Consider the following 26,145-nt stretch of genomic DNA (forward strand, 5'->3'; position numbering starts at 1 on the left):
AACTTTCAGCGTGCTTTTGAGTGCTCCTATTCTCCCAATGGAATTCGCCATCATTTATTGCAGTCACATTCGGTCTACTGATTAGGACCCTCAAACTGTCACCCCTTTATCTTGCCTGTCAATCGTAGTTCTTCAAATAAATTTTACAGAGAACTTCGCGATAAATGGCGCATACTTCGGCTCTGAGCACTAGGCGCACTTCTTTCAAGCTAGCAAGCCAAATAAAACAGATTGTAATGCAGGAAATGACAAATTACTCTCCCTTAAGGTTGTCCTCAACTGCGGATGCGAGGACGGGAAAGCGGTCGGTGTATGTGGGGTGACTGAAATAACACGCGCAACATTCTATTTAATAAAAGCGAGACAACAATAAAAAAAAAGTATGCAACTCCCATGCCCTGTGGGATCGGTGTAGGCGAAACTTTCATTAGCCAACAAGGCAAAACGACGCATTACGAAAAGAGACGCGATGCCGATTATAAAAAATTTGGAGGACGCGTAAGCTTCGCCTTTAAGAGTGGAACGCGATAGCATTCAAAGATCCCTGACTGTTTGTCAGGGTTCCCGGATATATTGAAAATTTAGACGGCACAGCGCCTTAGCAACCGCGGTTGAACGAGATTGGCTGAAACGCCGCCGGCGACGCTCGACGCCCTTTTGCAACCGCTGTGAGAGTACGCCGTGCCACCTAAAGCCTTTTACGCTAACCTAACCTAACTTAACCTAACCTATCCTATCCTAACCTAAACTAGCCTAACCTAACCTAACCTAACCTTAACCTAACCTATCGTGGGCGACACGATAGGGTAGGTTAGCGTCGCCGGCGGCGTTTCAGCCAATCGCGTTCAACCGCGGTTGCTAAGGTGCTGTGCCTTCTAGATTTTCAATATACGCTTCCCGGCAACTGCAGCTTTCTTTTTTCGGCACATTCGCCTCGGCGCGCCGCTGTCGTAGGGAGCCTACATGCAAGCGCGGACAGCGCTTGCATGTAGGCTCCCTACGTTGCCGAGGAGGCGGGCGCCATCTGGACGCTGTTTTATTGCGATAGCAATTATATGGACACTCAAAAGCAGATTTCTGCCGTCGGCGTCGGCGTCGCCGTCGCCGTCGCCGTCGCCGTGAGGTTCCGTATGACGTCATTTGGAGATGAAATCGTCGCCGCGCGCCGAACGCTGTATGTGCGAGTGAAAGGGCGCGAGGGGCGCGTCTTTCACGGGGAGTGAACGCACGGCGGAGAACAAACGCGCGTTCTGCGCCGTGCTCGCTTAAGGGCTGCAGAAGTAGGCGTCTCTTTTATTGCGATAGCAATTATATGGACACTCAAAAGCAGATTTCTGCCGTCGGCGTCGCCGTCGCCGTCGCCGTCGCCGTCGCCGTCGCCGTGAGGTTCCGTATGACGTCATTTGGAGATGAAATCGTCGCCGCGCGCCGAACGCTGTATGTGCGAGTGAAAGGGCGCGAGGGGCGCGTCTTTCACGGGGAGTGAACGCACGGCGGAGAACAAACGCGCGTTCTGCGCCGTGCTCGCTTAAGGGCTGCAGAAGTAGGCGTCTCTTTTCTCCTTTACAATCACCATATATGTAGAGCAAACGCGCCTTCTTCGGACGCGCGAGAGGCCGTGGGGGAGGGGGAGGGAAGGGAGGCGACGTTTAGCTGCGGCACCAAGTGCCTATTTATATCAGAGGCTCCAGCAACAGTCACCAACGCCGCACGCATTTTGAGCTAACGCGGGCAAAACGCCGATGGCGTCGACAACAGTTCTGCGTGTTGTTGCTACCAAAGCCGCTCACCTTACTTCGTATGACATTGCTGTGTTGCTATCGCATTCATTGCTTCGCCCTTAGGGCGAAACTGTGACATTTTATTGCGATAGCAATTATATGGACACTCAAAAGCAGATTTCTGCCGTCGGCGTCGCCGTCGCCGTCGGCGTCGCCGTGAGGTTCCGTATGACGTCATTTGGAGATGAAATCGTCGCCGCGCGCCGAACGCTGTACGTGCGAGTGAAAGGGCGCGAGGGGCGCGTCTTTCACGGGGAGTGAACGCACGGCGGAGAACAAACGCGCGTTCTGCGCCGTGCTCGCTTAAGGGCTGCAGAAGTAGGCGTCTCTTTTCTCCTTTACAATCACCATATATGTAGAGCAAACGCGCCTTCTTCGGACGCGCGAGAGGCCGTGGGGGAGGGGGAGGGAAGGGAGGCGACGTTTAGCTGCGGCACCAAGTGCCTATTTATATCAGAGGCTCCAGCAACAGTCACCAACGCCGCACGCATTTTGAGCTAACGCGGGCAAAACGCCGATGGCGTCGACAACAGTTCTGCGTGTTGTTGCTACCAAAGCCGCTCACCTTACTTCGTATGACATTGCTGTGTTGCTATCGCATTCATTGCTTCGCCCTTAGGGCGAAACTGTGACATTTTATTGCGATAGCAATTATATGGACACTCAAAAGCAGATTTCTGCCGTCGGCGTCGCCGTCGCCGTCGGCGTCGCCGTGAGGTTCCGTATGACGTCATTTGGAGATGAAATCGTCGCCGCGCGCCGAACGCTGTACGTGCGAGTGAAAGGGCGCGAGGGGCGCGTCTTTCACGGGGAGTGAACGCACGGCGGAGAACAAACGCGCGTTCTGCGCCGTGCTCGATTAAGGGCTGCAGAAGTAGGCGTCTCTTTTCTCCTTTACAATCACCATATATGTAGAGCAAACGCGCCTTCTTCGGACGCGCGAGAGGCCGTGGGGGAGGGGGAGGGAAGGGAGGCGACGTTTAGCTGCGGCACCAAGTGCCTATTTATATCAGAGGCTCCAGCAACAGTCACCAACGCCGCACGCATTTTGAGCTAACGCGGGCAAAACGCCGATGGCGTCGACAACAGTTCTGCGTGTTGTTGCTACCAAAGCCGCTCACCTTACTTCGTATGACATTGCTGTGTTGCTATCGCATTCATTGCTTCGCCCTTAGGGCGAAACTGTGACATTTTCTCCTTTACAATCACCATATATGTAGAGCAAACGCGCCTTCTTCGGACGCGCGAGAGGCCGTGGGGGAGGGGGAGGGAAGGGAGGCGACGTTTAGCTGCGGCACCAAGTGCCTATTTATATCAGAGGCTCCAGCAACAGTCACCAACGCCGCACGCATTTTGAGCTAACGCGGGCAAAACGCCGATGGCGTCGACAACAGTTCTGCGTGTTGTTGCTACCAAAGCCGCTCACCTTACTTCGTATGACATTGCTGTGTTGCTATCGCATTCATTGCTTCGCCCTTAGGGCGAAACTGTGACATTTTTTTGTAAGGAAACCCGATCGGGGCGCACCGATGTATGAATGGTAGAAACGCTGGAAAAGGGGTGTGTGTTCGAGTTTCCGCGTAACAGAACTATTTTGTCACGTATATTCAGATTACATTCCGATGCTATTCATACATGTTGGTTTTGGTTAAGTCGTACTTTACGATTTCTCTGCCGCATTTTAGTTTGAGAAATTCAACTAGCTCACCAGCGCCTCTACGTCACGCGCAGGGCCTGCGTGGTTCAAGATGATTTTCTTGGCCGCGGACGCCGGCGCCAGATTTTCTGCGACACGGGGTCCTTAACGCTATCGCGTAAAAAAAAAAACGATTTAGAAAGGACGGTGCCAGATACGATTGTAAGACCTACGGTGTATGGCCTTCAGAAGTCCGACGACCGAACAGCGTAGGTCTCAAAATCGTGTCTTTCACCGTGTTCTTTTAAATGATTTTTTTGTGTGTTTGTTTGAACAGCTTGGCCAACGTTAGCTGGGACACCCCATATGTGTGCTGTCGTGTGTTGAGCCACGTCGGGCGATTTACCCATTCAACTTCACGTAAAACGCAGAAATTCTTTCATGGAACAGCCGCTGCATTGCTCTCAATTAAATGCCTTGTACTTGAGACATGAATATAGATTTATTGAATCTAGGAAGCAAAATTTGAATTTAGCGTCTGGAATTTTTTTCCAATGTTCCCGAAAAGAAGTAAGCATAAACAAAAGTTGAATCACGAATTTATAAATCCCTAACACTGCATAAAAAACAGGTATAGCAGTTCTGTCGACTGCACCTGCTATAGCATCTAAAGCGCAGAAATTTATTAAGTGACCTCACAACTTACGCAATATTTTTACAATGTTTACCAGGATTTTGCGAAAGTCCTACTCACAAATAAGTCGTAAATATTGAAACGCGTGCAGAGATATAAGGCTAAATGAGGCCGTGTTTACTCTGCAGAAGATATGGCCGGTACAACCAGTATGGCGGAACGTTAGGTTAGCCCCACTACGTCGTCTCTTACGTCTTGTTGGTGATCGTCGTGTTTGTCCCTCTCGTGGCACCGTGACATTATTATCGCACCAATGTTTTCCGCTTCTATGTATTATTGGGCGCGGCTTACAAAATTATCATATTGCTAAGTTATTATGGAGTCAAAAACTTGGCACTTTAGTTTTCTTTGTCTTTCTTTTTCAATTTTAAGCTATTTTTGAATAAAAGAATTACGGCTTAAATAAAAAGCCCGCTTCCTGCGGTCAGCAGATTTTAAATTTCCCTTTAAGTGCAACAAACGGTTATCAACATCGGTGCCGTGGTTGCCGAGAAAAACGATTACGCCTGTCCCACGTATTTATAGGTAGGCCATCAGCGTAGACATTTGACTTGTTGGTGTAACATGTTTGCAGATTTTCTTCTTGTAGCGCAAAAAAAAAAAAAAAAAAAAAACACACGGACGTAGAAGAAGAGAACGAAGACACACACCGGCGCTAACTACACACAACAATTTATTATCTACTAAACGAAGCTACTATACAATAATTTACACCTTTAAAAGTGAAGAAGGGTGTAAATGTGCCTATAACTCACACCCTTACACCCTGAAAATAATGTAAGGATGCGAGTCATAGACACTTCTTCACTTTCAAGGGAAACGAGGCGCCAGAAAGAAGCTGCCTCATAAGATGCCGTTCCCGGTAAGTGAGTTAAGGGAACGAAATAATCACTGAAGTTTGCCAGCGTTTTCTTTGTCTTTTCGTTAAACTTGGCACATGTTAGCCGGGACACGCTCAGCATGCCGGGATGGGGAAAGAGGGGGAGGGGTCGGCGAAGCAACTGGCCTCGTACTGCCGAGAAACAAACGCACCTGGGGGCAGCCTATGCTGCTCCTCCGATCCGGCCAGGTTGTCCAAGTCTGGCGCGTAGCTGACGCTAGCGCTGCTGTCGTCCGAGTCGCGGTTGCCGTACAGGATGGACGTCTGGAACTCAAGCAGGTCCTCGCCTGCAAAACGACGAGACAAGGTTGGAGCGAGGACAGCAAGGACGTTAACGAGGCGAAATCTGCGGTTGACTGCCCTACGCCGGGGGAAGGGCGGAAAAAAAGTGAACTGGGAAAGGAAAGCATGAAGCAACTTATTTGAGCCCACGCGGTGAAAGGTTCCGTAACCAGGATGACAGTCTGTCGTTCATTTCATTGCTCAGCGACAGAATGACATGTTGTTTATCTCTCTTTTGTTTCCATCACTTTGAAGCCCGTGACGTCTCCAAGATGCGGAGGCAGAACCGCCGCAACGTTGTCGTCTGCTCGATCTTGTCGCCCGTACGCTGCCACTTTGTTTACAAACTTTCAGCTAACACGGTAGAACCGTTAAAGCCTTTCGCGCCAACCTCGGCTAAAATTGAAATTGAATTGCCTTGTTTGACTTCGTGGAGTATACACACACATGTATATATATATATATATATATATATATATATATATATATATATATATATATATATAGGAACCTCATTGATACGATTCTGCATAATACGTTTTGGAAGATAACACGCTTTTTCTTTTCCCCGCCAATGTTTCCCGACCAAGGACCTTGTTTTGGATAATACGATTTTCTGATGATGCGTTTTATTTTCCGGTTCCCGCGAAGATCCTATCAACGAGATTCCACTGCGTATATATATATATATATATATATATGATTCCGGCTTGTGTGGAATATGGATTGCATCGGAAACTAAACCCGCGCCATTAATCAAGCGGCACCTCAAAGCTTAAAGCAGCTTGTTGGTTTCTTTTTCTTTCTGTCTTTTTTTTTCACCAGCATACATAGTTAACTTTGTCGCTTGCTTCATTAACACACTCAGCTGTTTTGCCCTAAGGAATAGCTCTCATGGGGCGAGCGGGAAAGGAAAGTCGCTTTCGCAAAATTTAACTTTGGCAAACCACGCAGCTTTTCACCGTTACGATTGATCTCCTTACGGGAAAATGTCCGCCCCACTTCCTCTCCTTGACGCTTTCTTTACGTAGCGCATTTCAATTCGATACTCCGCGTCGTGGTCGTAACAGTGACGAAGTACGTCGTTTCAGCGGGAAGCAACGTCCTATTTCAAGCTTCCGCGTGTCCCGTTTAAGGTGCCGTTGATTTCTAAGCCGGTATTCATTGGTAAGCCCTGGGAATTCATCAGCCGACTGACTTTCTAGATGACGACACTTATCCGTCTGTTATAGACGGATGCCGTGGCACGTGACTGAACCGACTTGTACTTTATGTGGTTGTGATTGTATGCTTGCGAAACGCCTTTTGATGTCCAGTCCAGATTTAACGTTCATAGAGATGTTCAACTTCAGGCTCAGTCAGGCCATTTAAAGCTAATAAAAGAATGCTGAGTGGTTCAGGAACTAAAGTGAACGTGCTGGGTTGTGCACAAAGTGCTCTTATATAGGAAACTGGCGGACCGCCTACGGTGGGCGTCCCTGAGATTTATACCGAGTTCATACAGCTCGCCGTCTCGCCCTCTGCACCTGGCAAACCTAACCTTCTTTAAAAGAGATACTACGCAAGATAAAGCGATTATAAGGAGATCAGACGATGCATATTCATTGAACATGTTCATTAAAGGAAGCATCGCGCTTTCGCTGAAGGGAGGAAACAATATTTACTTTCTCTCGATATCCTTCTCGATAATCAAGGAGCAGTCATCAAGTCCTCTGCTGTTCTGAAGTTACTAATCCTAAGAAAAGCATAACGGCAGCCGAGCACGAGATGGTAGTCTAGTTGGTTGAACATACTAAGGCAGCAGCTCAGGAATGATAAAGGTCAGGAAAACGTAAATCTGACCCCACAGCTAGCCCGCGTCGAGTCAGCACCTGGTGGCGTCACCTTTTACGTTTTTACGTCGTTTATCATTCCTGCGCATCCGCCTTAGCACAACAGCATTCAGCTTTGTACGCAGGGCTAAATGCCGAGTTTGACTTTCGCAAAACACAGAGAACAAGTCGAAGATAACAGCGATTCTATCATGTTGTTTTTCGAGCAACTCCCAGTAAAAAGGCGCATCACTTATACGTATATGAGCATGCGAATACAGCGAAGCACCTGTTTTCACAACTTCTGGCCACGACGACTGAGCAGTTCAGGAGAAATTCGCATGTCTGTTTCCGAAAACGTCGCGAAAGCAGATAGCCATCCACATTTCTTGAAGACAAAGACAAAAACTAGCTACGAGATGAAATTTGGCTACATTACGAAAAAAAAAGGCAAATAATTTAGCAAATGTTTGAAAAAGAACATGTGCTCTTCCATATTCTAGATAGATTTCGTATACAACCAGTCCTTACCAGTGAGCTTTTCGACAAAGTTGGAAGGCACCAGTCCCTTGCGGCCGTCGAGGAGTTCTCCATTGAAGAAACCATCCTGGAAGGAAGGTAAGACCAGACAGCACGATCGGAGAAGTACGTTAGTGCATGAGCAAGTTAAACTACGAAAGTTATAACCACATTCTTCCTCTTAGAGCACAGTACACTCGTGTTCAGACAGGTCTCAGAGAATTATTACATTGCTGACACCTCTGCTTCTTTCCTTTATATTTATTTATTTATTTATTTATTTATTTATTTATTTATTTATTTATTTATTTATTTATTTATTTATTTATTTATTTATTTATTTATAAATAAATTTATTATTTATTTCAGTGTTGATAGGTTGAGAGGGGCCCCATCAATTCAGTCACCACCTAACTCTGTGTCTGTCAAGCAAAAAACAGAACAAGGAGCACGTGACTTCGCCCTGACGAAGACACCCCTTGTCGGAATGTTGGTTCCGCATACGTCTCTTGTTCGAGCACCACTGAATACCTATATACACGTACAGAAGTCCAGACAGGATGATCGAACAGGAAAGCCTGTTCTTGTTAGGTTAGTTGGTGAAACAGTGATCCCTCGAACTATCCATTTTCCTGCAGACCTCTGTATTGTTTGTATTTATTTATCAATTTGTTAAACATAGAAGGCCCTATGGTGGGCGTCACATGAGGGATGTGAGCTGAAAGTGGCGGTACAGATGACACACATCAAGGGAGGTCAAGCAGCGACGGAGGCTTCGAACAGAGAGACGTCAGCCATAAAGGCCACGTAAGCTGAGAGATTGTACCTCTTCTTTGGCTGTGCGTACGAAGAAGGACCAGCTGAAATGTGATTGTATGGTACTCTTAATTGGGAGCATAAACGGCGTTGGTGTGACTGCGACAGGAAACGTGTTGAGACCCTGTCGGCACCTGTCGTCCACGTGTAAATGTTTCCTCAATTAACCCAACAAGAAGCCAACCCGTGAGCTCGGAGATGAAGCACTCACCTCGTCCATCTCTCCGAATATGAGTATGTAATCGCCGGCGGAGAGGAACAGTTCGGCCTCGGGGTGCTCATTGGGCGACTGCTTGAGCGGGTCGTAGCTGTATCGGGCCACGTAAACGCGGCAGCGGCCCCGGCCCGGTAGGTCGAGGTACTCCACTGAGTCGACGCCCAGCGGGTCTTCCTCGACCTGTTGCTGCTGCTGCTGGGCCGAGAGCTGCTGCTGCGGCGGCGTGGCTAACGGCTGCTGGTTGTGCTGCTGGCTCGAGGCCACGGCCAGCGCTGAGGGGAAAAAAAAACGAAAAAAAAAAACGGATTTCCGTTTCAACCCGAAATACGAGAAATAGGAACAGCGGTAGCTTGGCGTTTATTACACGCAGTATTGGACCGCAAAGTTACGAGCAGTGTCAGTCGCAGGAAATGTTCGTAGTACGCTAGCAGTCGGCTGTTTCTGGAGGACCAACGCAAGCCTTTCCGGTGATACTGAATGTCTTATTGGCGTCATAACAACGATGAAGACACGAAGGAAGAAATCTCCTTTGAAATAGTTTTGTTTTACTTCTTTTACATTTCCTATTTTGTACCGGGGTACCTCACAAGGTTCTGTGCCGAAATCTACAATTCTTCCTTTTTTCACGGTGTAGAACCATCTTTTGTTTCCGTATCTTTCCTGCCCCGTCCTTCGCGCCTTGCCCCTGAAACATTCCCCCCGCTTCTTTGACCTGAATGCTGGTTCTTTAAACTGTCTCCTGCACCACTGCTGCGCATGCTACCATGCTACCATCACTGCTTCGTGAGGCAGTGGTCCTCTTTGCACTCGCAATTAATTGATGTCTTTGTGGCATAAGTGATTGGAGCATCGATCATCTAAATGGAAGGGTTTCAGGTTCTATACCGGCTGAGACGGCCAACTTCTTTTCATACATATTTACCTCAGTCGGCATGGCTACAAGACGAAGGTCGTTGTCGAGGAGCTACTACGACAACAACCCGAGACAACGCTGTACAGTCATTCTGCAATGGCAGAAGGAAAGCTGCAACAACGTTCCGTTGCAGGAAGCAACAACTGTTACTCATAAAAACACACAGGTTGCATTCCGTTTTAATACGCGCCAGCATGATGAGTGTCAAAGTGGAAAAAAGTGTGCGCGAAATGTGGAAGTCGGTAACGTGGTAAAGGTACATTTATATATTCACATTTTTAAGAACAACAAAAATACTATTATTTTACCAACGTTTCCGGCCACCAGCCAAAACGTATTTTTGCTGTTGTTAAACGTGTGAATACTTCTTTCATAATTATTTCTCCGGGATCAGCTTTAGTCTAATCGACTAAATATACTATATATGGTATATACAAGGTGTCCCAGCTATCACACAGCACGATTAAAAAAAAGAAGAGGAATGGCGTTACGCGAAGCAAACCTAGCGCGTATTGTTTCCAGTACAGTGGAGTAGCCGCCAGTAATTTTTCCTTACTGCAATTTAATTGGGTAATTATAATTATTATCTAATTCGAGAAGTACTGTCTTAATCATCAAAGTGTCAATGAGAAAATTGTAAAGCAACATGAAAAACTCCCGATACAGCTTTCTGTTGCTCCATACATGCTAGATAACAGTGTTTTTTCGAGCGTGAAAGAAGCCCGCGAATACACGCCAAGTGCCTGGAGCGGCCAGTCACGCGGCAATTCTTCGGCAATTACACACCTACACGAAGTAAGGTTCGTAGCTTTAACGACCGTATAAATCGCAGGAAACATTCGCTTACTATTTAAATATAGCCCGGCGTCACGGGCCCACAAGCAAACATGAACAAATCTCACTCGATGACAGTGAACACTCGCTGTCACAACGCTAACGTGATGAAGAGCGAAAACAGAGGGGAGCGAACACTTCTGTGGCCTCTTGAGATTACGCTACGACCTCCCGCAATAAGCGCACGCGAGGTCAGTGCACATGCAGCCACCTGCCATCTCGGCTCGCCCAAACTTTGCCCCCGCCGGAGATTACCTCCAAGAATGCGCAGGGGCGGCGCACGGCCAGGCTAAAGAAGGAGACGCTGCGCACTCGCCAGCATCCCCCTTTCCTCCTCCTAACTCGCGCTTTATCACGTGACCTCCAACATTGGGCGCGCATCAAGCCGCCATGCTTCTCGGCTCACCCTCGCACGCTTCCCCTGGCACCCACAGCATACAGCGTTGGAGAAGCGATAGGATTTTATCGCACTTGGACTTTATACGGAACCTCACGGCGACGGCGAAAATTCTTCTGGAGTGTCAATATAATTGATAATGTAATAAAGAGAAGGACCGTCGGTGAGCCCACCAGTCCATTTATTCATCTATCCATCCATAAAACCAGAAAAGGCAGGGCTTGGTTTTGTCATCTTCGTAAGATATTGAACCTCTGAAAGCAAGTCGCGCAAGCTGTAATAAGGGAACTGCCAGCTTCACACTGAAAAGCTAGCCCGGACGCACTCGACTTATTCGCCCTGCAGTCCCCACTCTTCTGCCACCAGTTCACTCGCCAATAGCTGCATATTTTACTCTTCTCGAGTACACGAAACCACCTCACGATTTGACATGAATAGGCGTTCGGGTACTCTTATATATACTCCCTGGAAACACGCTCACCTTGTGCCGTCTGCGCGTCGATGTGAAGCCGTGGCGTGGGTGTGACGGGCTGCTGGCTTTGCTGCTGGTGCAGTAGATGCTGTAGCTGAAGCTGCTGTTGCTGCAGTTGCTGCTGCTGCTGCTGGATGGCCGTGGAGACGGCCGCCGAATGGACGATGCCGTTGGGCGGCAGCGACGGCAGCGTCAGGCTGTTGCTGGCGTTGCGCTGCGCCAGGCTGCTGCGCGATGCTGCTACGGGCGCCAGCGACGAGGCGGTGGTCGCGTGGCCCACGCTGCTGCCGCCGCCGCTCAGGCTCAGGGTGCTGCTCAGGGACGTGCTCAGCGCCGCCGACGTGGACGGCCCGCAGAGCCGAGCCGGAAGTAGGCCGCACGACGATCCTGGCGCAATAGCGTCGCCAGCGTTTTAAGTTTCGTCAAAATCATTCAACTTACACGTTGGCAGATTCGCTCGCTCCCTCCCTCCCTCCCACCCTCCACCCACATACCATCAATCAATCAATCAATCAATCAATCAATCAATCAATCAATCAATAAATTACTTAATTTCCCATTTCAAATTACGTTGAAATTTACCAATATTAATCAAAGAACGCGTGCCCTTTACTCACTCAATCAATCAATCACTCAATCAATTTTATATTTCAAATTACGTTGCAATTGGTCAATATGAATCAATGAATGCATGCTTCGCTCACTCACTCTATCAGTCAATCAATCAATCAATCAATCAATCGATTTAATGTTTCAGATTAGGTTGCAACTGATCAGTACGAACGAAACAATGCGTGCTAAATTTTCAATTTGGTCGAAATCAATTGATCGAAGGTTCCACCTAAATATACTTATATTCAATCAATCAATCAATCAATCAATCAATCAATCAATCAGTCAATCAGCCAATCAGCATCGTATAGACTCTCCAGCGTGGACTTTTCGTGGGCATCTCATAGCCGAAGTGGAGTTTCGGAACTGGCGTGATCGATTACTTGAGTGTTGTACATCTCGACGGCAGTTAAACTGCCGCCATGCATGTTCTAGTCTAAAGCCACGGGCCTCTGTGCCACCGCGGTTGATACTGTGACTCAACTAAAGTTCCCCACAACTGTCGCTTTGGTAGTGATGTCCTCGTCACCTAGTGGGCTGCTTTCTCGCCGGACATTCACCCCTTCAGATATTTATTTATGTATTTCTTCGACACGGTGAATCAAGCGCAGCAGCGCCACTGCGATAACAGCCCCGTTATATACGGTATATACCATCTTTGTGTGCGTTCTTGTCTATTCTATATACGCTGCAGCCCAAGGTAACATCTTGGTTCAGCGCAGGTGTCTACGAGCTGTACGACTTCCCGGCTTCGTATAGGGCTACACGGTAACGGTATTAGCACGTGTACACACGTCGCCGAACTACAGCGCTGTGTTGACGTTGCTAGCGAGCGGCGACAACTGAAAAATAAAAAAGGAAGCCACGGGGAAACGAGCTGGGACGCAGATGGTATAAGCGACACGTGTGAGACGGGTCTCGCTTCAATTTCCACGAAGTCTGGCGAAGAAGGACAAACACGTTTCAGAAACGGAGAAGAGAGGGAGGGAAAGAAAGCACGGATGGCCGAAAGGGTCGCGCATAGCCTCCATCGACCGGCAGGCGACGTGTCGCACTGTCTCACTAAAACGGTGCAGTGGCGCAGAAGCTGCAGTACGCTTCTAGGAACGAGTTGCAACAGGAGACTGCAACCTCGCTCTGAGAGCGAGGTTGCAGCTTCCTGAGAGCGAGGTTGCAGGCTCGTATACCGGTGCTACGGCAGTCGCATTTCGGTGGGAGCGCAGATACGGCGCGTACGTATACTTGAATACAATAGACCTTATGTAGAAGAAAACCGAGAGGTCTACCCTAATTCGTCAAGCTCTGCTTTTCTAATCGGTAAAATAAAGGGGAAGGAAAGAGAGAAAAAGCTAGAGAGGTGAAGAAGAGTGATAATGGCTCTGGAGAAGACGGCGGCAATGTAAGTTTTGCGCAGTAAGAGTGAATGGGCTCTTCATAAAGTCTAGCGTCATCTCTACTTTTGCGCCTAAGAAACGCACGATCACTTTCAAAGCTCTGACGAGCACTTCGCAATTCTAGCTACGGTGGTGGGGTTGCTGCTGCCTTGGGCGTTGTTAACGCGACAGTCAATGCCGAGAATTCCTCGGTTCACTCGTCTCCCACTGTCTAAAACACAAAATGCGCTGCCACTTTGTCTACGATCCCGAGGTAAGAGTTACAGATAGCTCCAAGGAGGCGAAAGCGCCCTAAGCGGTGACTATTAAGAGCGTTCAACTGGCGAAGTTTTTTCTTTTCTAATCGAGTCGAGCATGAATACTATTAGAGAATTACGCAATTCGTATTTCAAATAAAAAAAAAAATTCAGCTTCTAAAGGCCAAGACCGTCAGAAAAGGCAAAGTGGGGAAATATTTACTTCCTTGCTTGGTACTGGTCTACTTGTGCTTGCAGGTTTGGTGAAACACTGTAGTGTTTCCCCATCTCTGCATCGTTCTCAGGATACATCAAACAGAGAACCGTGTAGCAGGGCGCCCATATAGATGGGGACAACCGAGAATGGAAAGGCCGAAAAGCAAAGCCCACGCGTTGAGAGTGCAGAGCAAACAGCGACGTTGCTTCAGAGCCACGCGCTTAATGCAGATACACAGGAAATCCTCGACGCCCGAGTCAAGGCCGACCACGTGCAGAGGATTATTGAATTGCGATGGGAAGAAGAGGAGAGGAGGAGGGGGGGGGGGAGGCGAGAACTTCGATAGGGGTCGCTGCTGCCTGGTTTGTAGACTAAAGTGCCCGAGGTCTGGCACGTGCCAGCGTATGAGAAAGAAAGAAAGAACAAAAAGAAGGGCGTTGACGCGACGAGAAGATCCAATCAAAACGGCGAACCATTTTCGGAAATGCTAAACATTTCTACTGCGTTCTTGTTCTCGTGGTAACGAAAGCGCTGCCGCAAGTTGCGCTGCCAGTCTCTTTGAGCTTGTGTTTTGTTAGCGCTACTGTTGCAGACACAAACGCGAGAGAAAGAAAACAGGGTGCGTCGTGTAAACATTGCGACTAGGGAGAGTAAGAGAACAGGCTATCGAATGAACGAGGACAAAAATACCGTGTTTACCAGAGTTCCGCGTCGTTATTTCGTTACGAGAATAACGAAAAGCTCCGATACTGGCGTTTACTTTGTTAGGCTGCGCCCAGTTGTATGTTTATTCAAGTAGAATGCATAACTCTTTTCACCGTAAAAAGATTAACGGTGCATTTTTTTTTTACTCAGCCTCCCCGGTGCTATTCACCGCATTAGGTAGCGTAAAGGCAGCACGGACGCAGGGTGCCTAGAGATCAGACTGCCGAACTGAACATGTTTTTTTTTATTTTTCGTTCCGGTTTTCGTTTCGGTTCACCGAAAACGGTTCAGTTCCTCTTCAAGTTCGAAACGAAAAAATAATGGTGCAAACTAGCTCGAGCTGGTTCAAGTCTTTATATGCATAATGGAAGAATAATTACAGTAAAACAGCACAAATTTACTTTGTACGAAAACTCGACGCTGCTGCTATGGAGCATTGAAAGATTACAACTGTTGTTCTTCAGGCCGCACGCGCTTACAAAAGATTATTTTTGCAGATTCAGCACCAATGCTGAAATCTATGTAAAGCGAAGCTCTATTTAAGGAGAGAGAAGAGTACGTTCTATTTAAGAAGAGAGAAGAAAAGTTAACACTGTTGCCGGCATTTGCCGGCAACAGTGTGAACACCGAACAACGTTATCAGTCAGTAAAGCGTCGCTCACTCACTTAATCCCTTGGCTCACTTTCTACCGTTCACCCAGTCGAACCACTCTCTCTCCCTCGCTGACTCAAACTCTCTTACTCTCAATAAATCCCTCTCTCCCTTACGCGCCCTCTCGCGTTAACCCACCGCTCACTCTCTTTTAATCGATCACTAACTCAATTGGTGACTTTTTCAACTCCCTTTCTCATTCCCAAACTACCTCACTCAGTAACGTGTAACACGCTCCCTCTCGCGCTCAATTCACTCAGTCTCTCTCTTCTTCAAATGCACGCACGCACGCGCGCACACGCACGCACGCACGCACGCACGTGCACGCACACGCACACGCACACACACACACACACACACACACACACACACACACACACACACACACACACACACACACACACCACACACACACACACACACACACACACACACACACACACACACACACACACACACACACACACACACACACACACACACACACACACACACACACACACACACACACACACACACACACTATCTCTCTCTCTCTCATACACTTACGCTCAATAACCCAGCCTGCGACGCCCTTCTCTAACCCGCATTCTCTTTCACTCAATCCCTCGCTGCTATACATTTTTTTACGACCTCCTAGTTCTAGCCACTGACACGTGTGACGTCCTTGGGAAGTTTCCCGAGCACCGACCTAGGCAGGAGCGCTTCTTGTCGAGCTCCGCCAGGATGCGGTTGTCCTGCTCCAGCTTGGCCATCAGGCCGTCCAGCTCCTGCATCGTCACCGTCGACCCTGCAACGGCAACGAAGCTCCGTTCAAGATCTACCCTCTGAGCTCATTGCCTTCATGTCACAACCACAAAGATTACAAAACCTCCTCCACTAGAAGTACCACCTGACACACACGCCATGACGGAAGAACAGCAAACACGTACGCGAGAGTGTGAAGCGCCTTATGTGGTGCTGTCATCTGCATAAGAGGTAGGAGAGATGCGTAAGGTCATCCAGTTTCACAGAAAAATAAAGAAATGCATGTCGGTGCGCATGCGCTGTTTCCATTTGATATGTATAGAGCAAGTCGCCTTGGTGTGGTACTTAAAACGCGCGCGTTTATCTGTATCATTTCTCAAAAGTAATCAGGGTCGCTAGTTACACTTTTCGGTTTCGTATTCGTCGCCGATGTGTCGTCAAGTTCTTCCGTTTTTTTTTTCTGTAGCTAACGTTAATGGCACAGCTTCTTCTACCATGTCGTACATTTCAGCCTCAGCGGAAGCTTATGGCGCATCTTCAGGTAGCCGTTTCGGAGCGCTCTATAGACCACTCTCGCGAGCAGCGTTGCCTTCGACTTGGTCGAAAGAGAGCGCGCGCCTTGCGTTTAAGTGGTTCTTTTCGATCGCTCTCCTCCCGCGTCGAACGCTCTCGGGCACTTCGAGCGCAGTCGTCGGAGCACTAGTCGAAATTGAGAGCGTTGACCGCCACGAATCACAACACAGTGTACCCTATAGTCCACTCCAAGCTGGCGCCTCAACGAACATTGGTCCCACCGGCGCGTCCGCCATCTTTTTTCCGGCGCTGCCGGAAGCCTTGGCTAGGCGAAATCGGAGTCACGCGGTGTCGCCTCTACTATTTCCTCCTCCTCCGAGAGGAGAGCGAGTCGTACGTTCAGCTTGCGTGCTTATCCTCTGCCTCTGAATTCGAGGACCGACGGAGCTACCCGACTCTGATTCGGAGGATGGCCGTGATCAGTCGAAGATACCATTAGTAATGTTGCATAAAATTACACAGTCTCTCGCATGAGCTTAGCATCGAATCTGCCAAGCTTTGCAACTTCGCTGTAGATTATGTGCTCGGCAATCTACTCGAACGAGAGACGGTCACGTTACTCTTTCGTCAGTGCTATGATGATGATCATGATAGTCTAGTCTAAGCGGCGAATGCGTCTTAATCGCACGGCAGTACCTCCATCGCTGAAACACGAGAAGCAGGTCAGTGATGAGCGAGTCGGCCTAATCGATTTATTCATGTAAACTGCTTTTGGAAAACAAGATACCCTTACGGTACAGATCACCACTGTTACGTTCCATTTAAAACGCAGCTTCACGTTGGGTTTCAGTCCCTGCTTGGGGATTGCTTACATGTCTTTGTGTGGAAGAAATAATCATGTGAGCAACAGGTAGCGGGGCCCATTGTTAAAGGCAACGCACATTAGCAGAGCATGAGCGAAGGCTCTTCAGTGGAAAGTCGTAAACCTCCGGCTTTTCGACAGATGAGATGAGGAAGAAGGCAATGCCTATTTGCTATGTAACAGTCGATCACATAAGCTTATCGACCATGCGCTGAATATATCCAAAGCTTCACAAAACAGCCTGGTATTCGCATTCCCAGCCTCTACTAGTAGATGCGAACAACATTCTGATGAACAGTTTTACTGGCTACTGATATAATCTACTCAGAAATTCGACGTTTTCCGAGATACCACGGTCCGTAAACTTTTGTGGTCGACTGTGCTTGCACAGTGCACTGACAGCACTTCCGCAGGCATCAGAAGCTGCAGCAATCGCAGAACTGGCGCCTGCACGTTCCTTTTAACGATGGACTTACCTGCACATGCGTACTTCGATTTTGCGTCAGGCGAGCGTCTCCGAACAAATACGAAAACCAAAATAAAACGTAGAAAAAAAACAAACATGCAACCCACATTTACCACAGTTGCTAAAAAACGAAGAACAATGCTTCACAAGATACACATATAGTTATCGTGTCTATATACGACATTAACGCAGGAAAGGAACGGTCGTAAGAAAGAGTGGTAACCGCGCGGCTCCCGACTCACTTTGCAGGGCCCTTGGCCTGAGCTGAGAGCAAAGCTGGCTTGTCCGATGAGGTTCTATGGAGAGCTGGTCGATGGCTGGCGATGAAAATGACGATTCTGCCAAGACAAAGAGAAGACGACCGCGCAGTACGGGTCAGACGCAAGAGCGCGTACGCCGATGGAATGTCGCTTGAAACGTTGTATAAGGTGCCGCTTACAGAAATATTGTGGCATGTGCTTTTGTACCGGTGTTGAAGAGTTGTTTAAACACGGCGGCTAATATCTCTTCCCGACTCTCGGCTCCTTTCACTGTTCTGTCCCTCTCGCTCTCTTTTTCAGCACAAGCAAGCAAACAAACTAACAAAGAAACGTTGAGGCCACTAAAAACACCAGCTCGAAATAGCCACTATAGAATTCGGCTTTTACGCTTCTATGCAGCAAATCTGATTGAAACCTATTGAGGCACACCATACGAAAGCAGTAGAGCGGAACACACTCCAGACGAAGAAGCTAGGGCAATTGTCACTCACTGAGCTGCGATTGGAGAAGGAGCGCAGCGACCGAGGCCGACAGCGAGTCCGCGCCGGTTGCCGACATGCCGTAGTTGGCGGCTTCTCCGGCCTCGATGTTTTGCCGAAGCCGCTCCAGATTGGCCACGGAGACCGGCGAGCCTGCAAATGTGCGAGCCACACAGAGTAATCATTAACAATAACAAATACTTCCGGCATAGCAAGCGAACGATCGAGTACGCCAGAGGCATATACGTAGACGACGTGGTGAAGCGCTAGCGGTGTCGTGTGACACAATGCTTAATCAAACGAACGGCACTTATGTTGCAATGACTGACTCCATTTACCAATTACCCGCTCGTATAAACGTGTCGGCAAGCGCATGACCATCGGGAAAGCATGTTTATGAGGAAAACACTCGTGCAACACCAGACTGTTTCTGGTTCGTTATGTTTCGTCACAGCGTCGCAAGAAGCCGCGACTGCATAAAGAGCTGCTATTGCCGGATACGCCCCCTGTGTTTCCGGTGCACGTCTACGCCAGTACGTCTTCGCTATGCTAGAGCTACTTAATGATCGATGCCTTTTACGTTACAAAGTTGTACAGTACGCTACAGAGAAAGTGGAAGGGTCCTAATCAAATTTGATCATCTCGTGCTTTTAACGTGCACCTAACTGCACGAACTGTTTAACAGTGGTCGAATAAGGAATTCCGCTGGAGCAAACATTTCGACAAGGATACTTGTCTTCGTCAGGGCAGCGACCACCAAGCCTCCATCTTCCTGTGAACGTCTGTCATCGTTTCAATTTAGATGCATGAGCGGTTTTCTGGTCTTCTCGTTCCGCCTTCGTTTAAAGGCGGCCTCGGCGCGGTCAGAAACTTGTGCTCGGGAATTGGCCAGGAACCTACCAGCTTGTGTTCAGCAGTAGAAGATCAAAACCAATGCACAAATGCGTCGAGTAACTCTCCGACACGCCGCTTGTGAAATGTGCACTGAGAACAAATGACATCGCAGGAAAGTGCTTCGTGCATGAGTACTAGCATCCACATTTTACGCTATTCGTTTTATACGTATGCTATACGTATTATTATGCTATACGTATTATTTGCTTCAAGGATCGCAATGAGGAGATTTACTGTTGCGGCGACTTACGTCGCTTCTTGTAAGAAAACAGTGCACCAGCCACACCGAGAGGAAAGAAATAACCAACGCCTTATATTCAAAACGCCAGCATCCCTTTCTATCATTTGTGGTATTTAAAAATTCCCACGTGTCCTTAGCTATCGCTTAAGAGACGCGAAGGTGAAAGCCTTGTAAAGCCTACTGTAATTCACCTTAATCCACTTTAATCGACTTTAATCCACCCTAATCCTTCTTAATACACTCTAATCTACCTTACTAGACCTTAATCCACCCTAATCCACCTTAGTCCTCCTTCAGCCACAATAATCCACCTTAATGCACCATAATCCATCTTAATCGACCTTAATCTACCATAATCCACCTTAATACAAATACTAATCAATCATTATTAACTTTGATTATCATTAATCATCTCTTATACACAGCTCCACATGCTTTAGTCTGCTTCTGAACTTCCTTGGGTCCCGTGACTTTCTGTACTTCACAACGCCACCTTGAAATATAGAGATCTAAGGCTTTTGTCTTAAAGAAGAAGGAAGAACGAGTGATAAGGCAACGGTCCTAAGTTCTGCCGGTTGAAATTGTCACGCATCTTCGTGGTTTACAGGCGAGTCTAACGTGTTAAGCGCAACTACTGCCATAACACCCATAAGACCACCACGGTTGAAAATCAATGTTTGCTTACCGATGGTTGCCCTGGATTTCTCGAGTTCGGCCAGGACCCGGTTGTCCTGCTGGATCCTCGCCAAGATTCGGTCCACTTCCCTCGTAGTCGAAGTGGTCGCAGGGGACGCGCGAGTCAACGACAACTCCGTGCTGTGCTTGCCTGCGAGGGTGGATGGTTTTCTTACATCTTTGCTTCCGCTTGAGGCCTCGACAGGCTACGTTTATAAAACGTGGCAAACAGCGAAGAGTGATTTGAAAGTGGTCAAGGATAACGTACATTAATGGAAGAAGTTCATGAATACATACATATATACTTGAGCTCCTGTTGACTGATTTCTTGTTATTTCAATAAAATTGCGGTTTGGGGTAGTTGGTACATAATATTTTAAGGTGAAAATATAAGCGCAAACACCTAGGACAACCACAAAGAAGAGACGAGATAAGCACTGGCGCTTGTGGCGAGACAAGCAAAGCACCAGTGCTTGTCTGGTCTATTATTTGTGGTTGTCCTAGGTATTTGAGATGATAGTTTCACCTTAAAATATCATGATTTCTTGTTAGCTCAAGGCAGAAACGCCGCATGTGACCGGCGCATGCGAGGCTGACGAAGGGAAATGGCAGCGCTCGCTTGAATTTGCAAATGTACCCCTACATTTAGTGCATACACTGTCTAAAGACAAGCCAGATACTGCGTGCATCCTTACATGTAATTTTCGTCTAGTCGATGAGTTTTCTAGACATCTTATAGACAACTTATGGACATGCTACGCATTACACAGAAGTGCATGCGAGAGGAATAAGACAAGGAACGGCACCGAGGTCAACCAGATGGACGTGCGATTTGCTACCCTACACATATTAAGGTAATCCAAAGATGGAACTAGGGGAAGAAAGGAGAGAGAGCACTGATTGTGCGCGCGTCCGGAGCTCCCCACCAAGTCCTTCGGGTGGTCACTGCGGTCTATCAACTTCAGAAACGTCAGCAATATCACGCATAGCTTTCGGGACTAACTTCGCAGGAGGCCTGCAAGGTCCAAAGGAGACCAGGTTGTTGATACATAGACATATCCCCATAACATTTATGACCTGTTTGGTTTCTATGAAACCACTTGCTTGTCGATGCGTATCGAGAACGTCGAGTCAGGATGACGGAGGAAGAACGCATGGTACCAAACTACGGAACGCAGCTGCAAAGCGTCGATGGTGAGAAGCTCTTACCGAAACGCGTAAAGGGCACCGTGGGCGAAGCAAAGGGGCGACGTCTAACGTCGACCGCAGCATTAGACAGGCGCATTAACAGCATTCGATGCGCATGGGCACGAAGCGTAAGTAGTGCGCGTGCGAATCTATAGGGAAATGTAACGTGTAGGTACTTGCATCTTTTGAAATGGTCACGAAATGAGCCAACCCACTTTGTGATGGCGAGTTCCGAGACGTTTTGAGTAGACATGCCTTTGTTCCTGTTACTCACGTTTACTGAAAATATGTTACTGACATCACCAGTAACATATTTCGGAGGTCATGTAAAAAATATACAAAAAAAGTACCACGCCACTTCCACAAAGAAAGTTGTCGGGAGAATCGAGGCAACTGAAAACGTGGAGCTACTGAACCACCTTTACAACCTTTTAAGCGGGCAAAGGTGCGAAAGATTAGTAAAGCCTTTTAACGACATCCCAGAAAGTTTCCACGGCGTAAAGAAATACACACATAAATTTTCCGTTGAGTATCACATTTCATCAAGCAATAAACAACAGCGGCTAAGCAATGAGCACAAACTCAGAAAAAAAAGAAGAAAGAAAGCAGAATATAAGAAAACAAAAGTGTTTGTACTCACACTCCGACAAAGTGATACGCCGAGGTTCACGTTGGAAATAAAGCGTCAGAACTAAAGGCAAAATGAACAAAAGAAGCAAAAAGTAAACATAAGAATGGCGCTTACTAGCAAGAACAGAAACATGCAAGTACTGCCAGCTTGAAGTTTTGCCATCACTCCCTTCATAAGAAATAAAAATAATAAGATTTTCCCAAACATTTAGAAACTGCATGTCCTGGAAAGTGAATATCTTCTCGAATTGCTTCAATCACATCTTGAATTTTTTTCCCGAATAGTAATTTCTAAAAGGCATCATTAAAACAGCGGTGAGGACCTCGGAGTGTGTCTTCATCGCAGTGACATCTGGCGAGCCCGGAGCACCTGGCAACTACAGGCATAGGCCACCGAGATCCCCGGTTTGAAACGCTGCGTTGCGTCGGAGATCTCAGAGGCGCCTTCGCCACTACAGCTACCCGAATGTGTGCGGCGGCCTTTTATTTGCGAGCTCAGGGGATTATGTTTGCTTGACTACACTGCAGTATCGGAGAAGTCAAATGATAGTTCAGTGGGACAACCCACACATGGCCAAATAGGCGTTATATAATCGGAATGGTAGCTTCCGGATCGGGGCAAATGTATTTGTAGATTCTTTTTTTTTTCTCCGTTGCTAGTTTTTGACGTCGTGCTTTGTGGATCTTGCTAGAACCAATGAAGTGCGAAGTACTGGCTAGTGTCAGTGTGATTCTTGCCTGCCTCAGGGTCGTGTCCCGGTTGGGTTGTAAGATTTTCTTCTCGGCTTTCGGATAACGTCGAGCGCTAAGCCACCTTTTTTACGTTTTAGACAACATGGAGTGTCGTACTGAAAATGCTAGAGGTAACCGTGGTCCCACAATGATTCAGCTACCATGCGAATAATAAGCACGATGGGTGTGTTCGTGCGCGTGGCTTCAAACGCTCTTGTGGGCCCAACCTTTCAAGTCATCTTATTTTCCGTTACGCAAAAAGTCGATAAGGCTCAGGGCAAACGCGCAATCATATGGAATCATTGCATTTATAAAGCAATATTTAGTCAGAAATTCGCTCGAAGCCAGAAGGACAAAGTTTAAAAAAATTAATTTAACATTTATGCTCGATGTGCCAAACCGGGCAGTTATCCCATGTTTGTTTGCTTTGTTTATTATCTGAGACAGTAAGGTAAGTTGAGCTGCTAAAATGTACGGTATCCCAAATTTACAGCTAAATAAAACATTATTGCCCTAAACGAGAGAACATTATAAGATAGGAAAAAAAGAACCCGAAATAATCAAAAGCTTTCTCAATCACTCAGAGTGAAAGAAACACACCACATACACTTCTAAAAACATACTAGTAACACTTCCAACTAAGTCACTCTGCCTTTCATTCTCTATTTTCTGTGTCTCTCGCTACATCTTCTTTTAGGAAACTTTATGATAAATAAATACAGTCGAACCCGGATATATCGAATCTGAAGGGGATCACAAGAAAGTCGATATATAGGTAAATCGATATATAAAATAAATATTTCATACAATCATTTTCAATGGGATTTCGCTGCTGTTCGTTATACAGAATAATTCGTTATATGCGGGTTCGATATATCCGGGTTTGCCTAGGTAACGCGGTACGGGGGCGAGCTGTTCGCTGTACGAGGCGCGCCGCACCCGAGGAGCAGGTTAAGGAAGGCGTTCCGGCCCCTCCTCCCGCCGCCGATGCCGCGGCCGCGGCCAGCTGCGAGAGGGCGTCGGTGCCGGCCGAGCGGGCCATGTCCAGGAAAGGCCGCGAGGAGGACGAGGTGGTCGTGGTCGCGGTGGTGATGACGTCCATCAGGGGCGTCGGCGAGGCCGACCGCGCGCCGCCGCTGCTTCCGCCCCGCGGACTCGAGCTGGACGAGCGCTCGGCCTCCAGCAGGAGGTGGTCGGAAATCTGCAGGCTCGTGCGGTCGCCCAGGTCCGAAGGCACCACCTTGAGAGAGAGGGGGGGAGGCACCGCGTTGCGGGGGTGGCCTTCGACACCTTGTCGCGCTATCTATGCACTACTCTCGATGTGACTCGAAGGGCTAATCGCTTTCCAGAGCATTCAACGATCATCGTCATCATCATCATCATCATATTTATGTCCCAGGTCCGAAGGCACCACCTTGATAGAGGAGGAAGGCAAGGCGTTGCTGGGGTGGCCTTTGACACCTTATCATGTTATCTATGCACCACTCTCGATGTGACTCGAAGAGCTAATGGCTTTCCAAAGCATTCAACCGTCATCGTCATCATCATCATGTTTATGTGCACTGCAGGACGAAGGCCTATCTCAGCGATTTCCAAATACGCTTGCCATGCGCCAGCTGGCCATATCTTATTATGCCTCTAAATGTCCTACTTTCAAGGCACCACCGAGTTCCCTGCCGTCGTCGACTGCGCTTCCTTTCCCTGTTCGAACCCATTGCGTATATATATGATAGACCGCAGGTTATCCGTTTTACGCATTACGCGACCGGACCAACTACATCTCTTCCCGTTAATGGCAACTAGAATATCGGCTAGCCCCGTTTGCTTTGAAATCCGTGCCGATGTATTCGTGTTCCTTAACGGCGCCAACCGCGCAACCGTATACGTAATTACGTTTCTCATGTAATACTTCTGATATGACCTGTAACCCACTCCCTCTGTAAAGCCTTGGTGCGCAATAAATGAAATGAAATTACATGAAATGGCGACTCTTCGCTGAGCTCTTGTGTGGAAAGTTCTACACGAAATATTTACGCTAACTTCTATACCTAGTATTGACGCGGACTTCCTGTAGAGTAGGACCACTGCGGTTCTATTTTAGGCCAACATTTACCGGATGTTATGATAGGATCCGCCACCGTCAGCAACGACTTGGGCATAACTCAGCCGCTTCGGACACCATACAATCTGCAAAACACCGGCCTTTTTTCCACCCCTGCGGCCTTTTTCCCTGGACAATGGCCATGCTACGCTGAATGCGCATATTTATGTCGGAGTACCGACTCTAAGCATGCTTAGAACTAAAGAAAGTTGCGTTAGTTGGTAAGGATTCATCGTGAAAGAAGGTAACGCGTGCAGACACGGACACGAGAAAGAGAGAACCATAAAACACAAACGCGGCATCTGTGTTGACTGGCTCACTTCTCTTGCGTCCGTGTACGCACGCCTTACCTTCTCTCTAAGCATGCGTTGTGTTAGGTTAGTCTTCAAAGGTAGACCTCCTGGGAAGGCTGAGTGCAGTTGACTCCGCCTCGGTAGCCACGGAATAATTCAAGGTGGCAAGTCTTGAGCTAGGCAGTAAACAAGTCTGCAGCACGGGACGTCTCTCTCTCTCTCCTCCCTGTACACATACACTCGAATGAAGCGTGGCCTATTGCTCTCACCTCCGCAGACAGAGAGCGTCCGGACCTCCAGGACTCCCTGGCCGTCCGCGTCCTCTGCTGCTGCATTTGCTGCCGCCGGAGAGCGGCCATCTCCAGCACCAGCTCCTCGTGCAACACGTTCTGGAGCTCGCATTTCTTCTGCAGCTCACGCACCTGCGCAGAGGACGCCCGCGTACGTGTGCTGCGGCTATCCACGTGTGATCAATCGACGCCAGAAATTTGTGCCGGACGAGTCGCCGAGGACACCTGCAGGATCCTCGGAAGAACTCGTCTGATTGAATGCGCCCGAGTCGAAGAAAGCCACTTCGCATATAGGGCATGCGTCACGCCTGTTCAAATTCGTTAAAGACGTTCTTCAGTTCAAATGTACAAATCTTGCAAAACGGTGGACAGTTGGGCGAGTTGGCAGGGTAACATATCCTTGGTTTATAGCACGAAGGGACACATATGTTGATCGTTTCAATTGAGATTTAGTTGAGAGTTAGCGCTCGTCCTGTCTTCTTCCAGTATTCGTCTGTGTCCCTTCGCGCTATAAACCAAGAATATGGCACAAAAGTTCTTATTATAGTGTAATAGGACGCGAACCGATGAAAAGTGAGGCCAGCACAGAAAAGACGCCTTTTATTTGCTGGTCTGACTGCACATTACTTCGCGTCCAATTGCGCCATAATAAGTATGAGCCAACTATTTCAGCAACGAGTAGAGATAAGCATACTCTTCTGACGGT

The 26,145-nt window shown here is 47.9% G+C and overlaps 1 protein-coding gene across 1 annotated transcript in view; it reads right to left on the minus strand.

Annotated features, from left to right (window-relative positions):
* Positions 1-26,145, minus strand: part of LOC119446299 (uncharacterized) — a 394,554-nt gene that overhangs the window by 71,849 nt on the left and 296,560 nt on the right. The window contains 11 exon segments of the mRNA XM_049664068.1: positions 5,144-5,278; positions 7,616-7,691; positions 8,631-8,908; positions 11,262-11,639; positions 15,760-15,858; positions 17,899-17,994; positions 18,408-18,548; positions 20,216-20,356; positions 22,034-22,084; positions 23,695-23,995; positions 25,419-25,571. Of these exon segments, the coding sequence (XP_049520025.1) occupies positions 5,144-5,278; positions 7,616-7,691; positions 8,631-8,908; positions 11,262-11,639; positions 15,760-15,858; positions 17,899-17,994; positions 18,408-18,548; positions 20,216-20,356; positions 22,034-22,084; positions 23,695-23,995; positions 25,419-25,571 (1,849 nt within the window).

The sequence above is a fragment of the Dermacentor silvarum genome, chromosome 3, assembly GCF_013339745.2.
Source record: "Dermacentor silvarum isolate Dsil-2018 chromosome 3, BIME_Dsil_1.4, whole genome shotgun sequence".
NCBI classification, from domain to species: Eukaryota; Metazoa; Arthropoda; class Arachnida; order Ixodida; family Ixodidae; genus Dermacentor; species Dermacentor silvarum.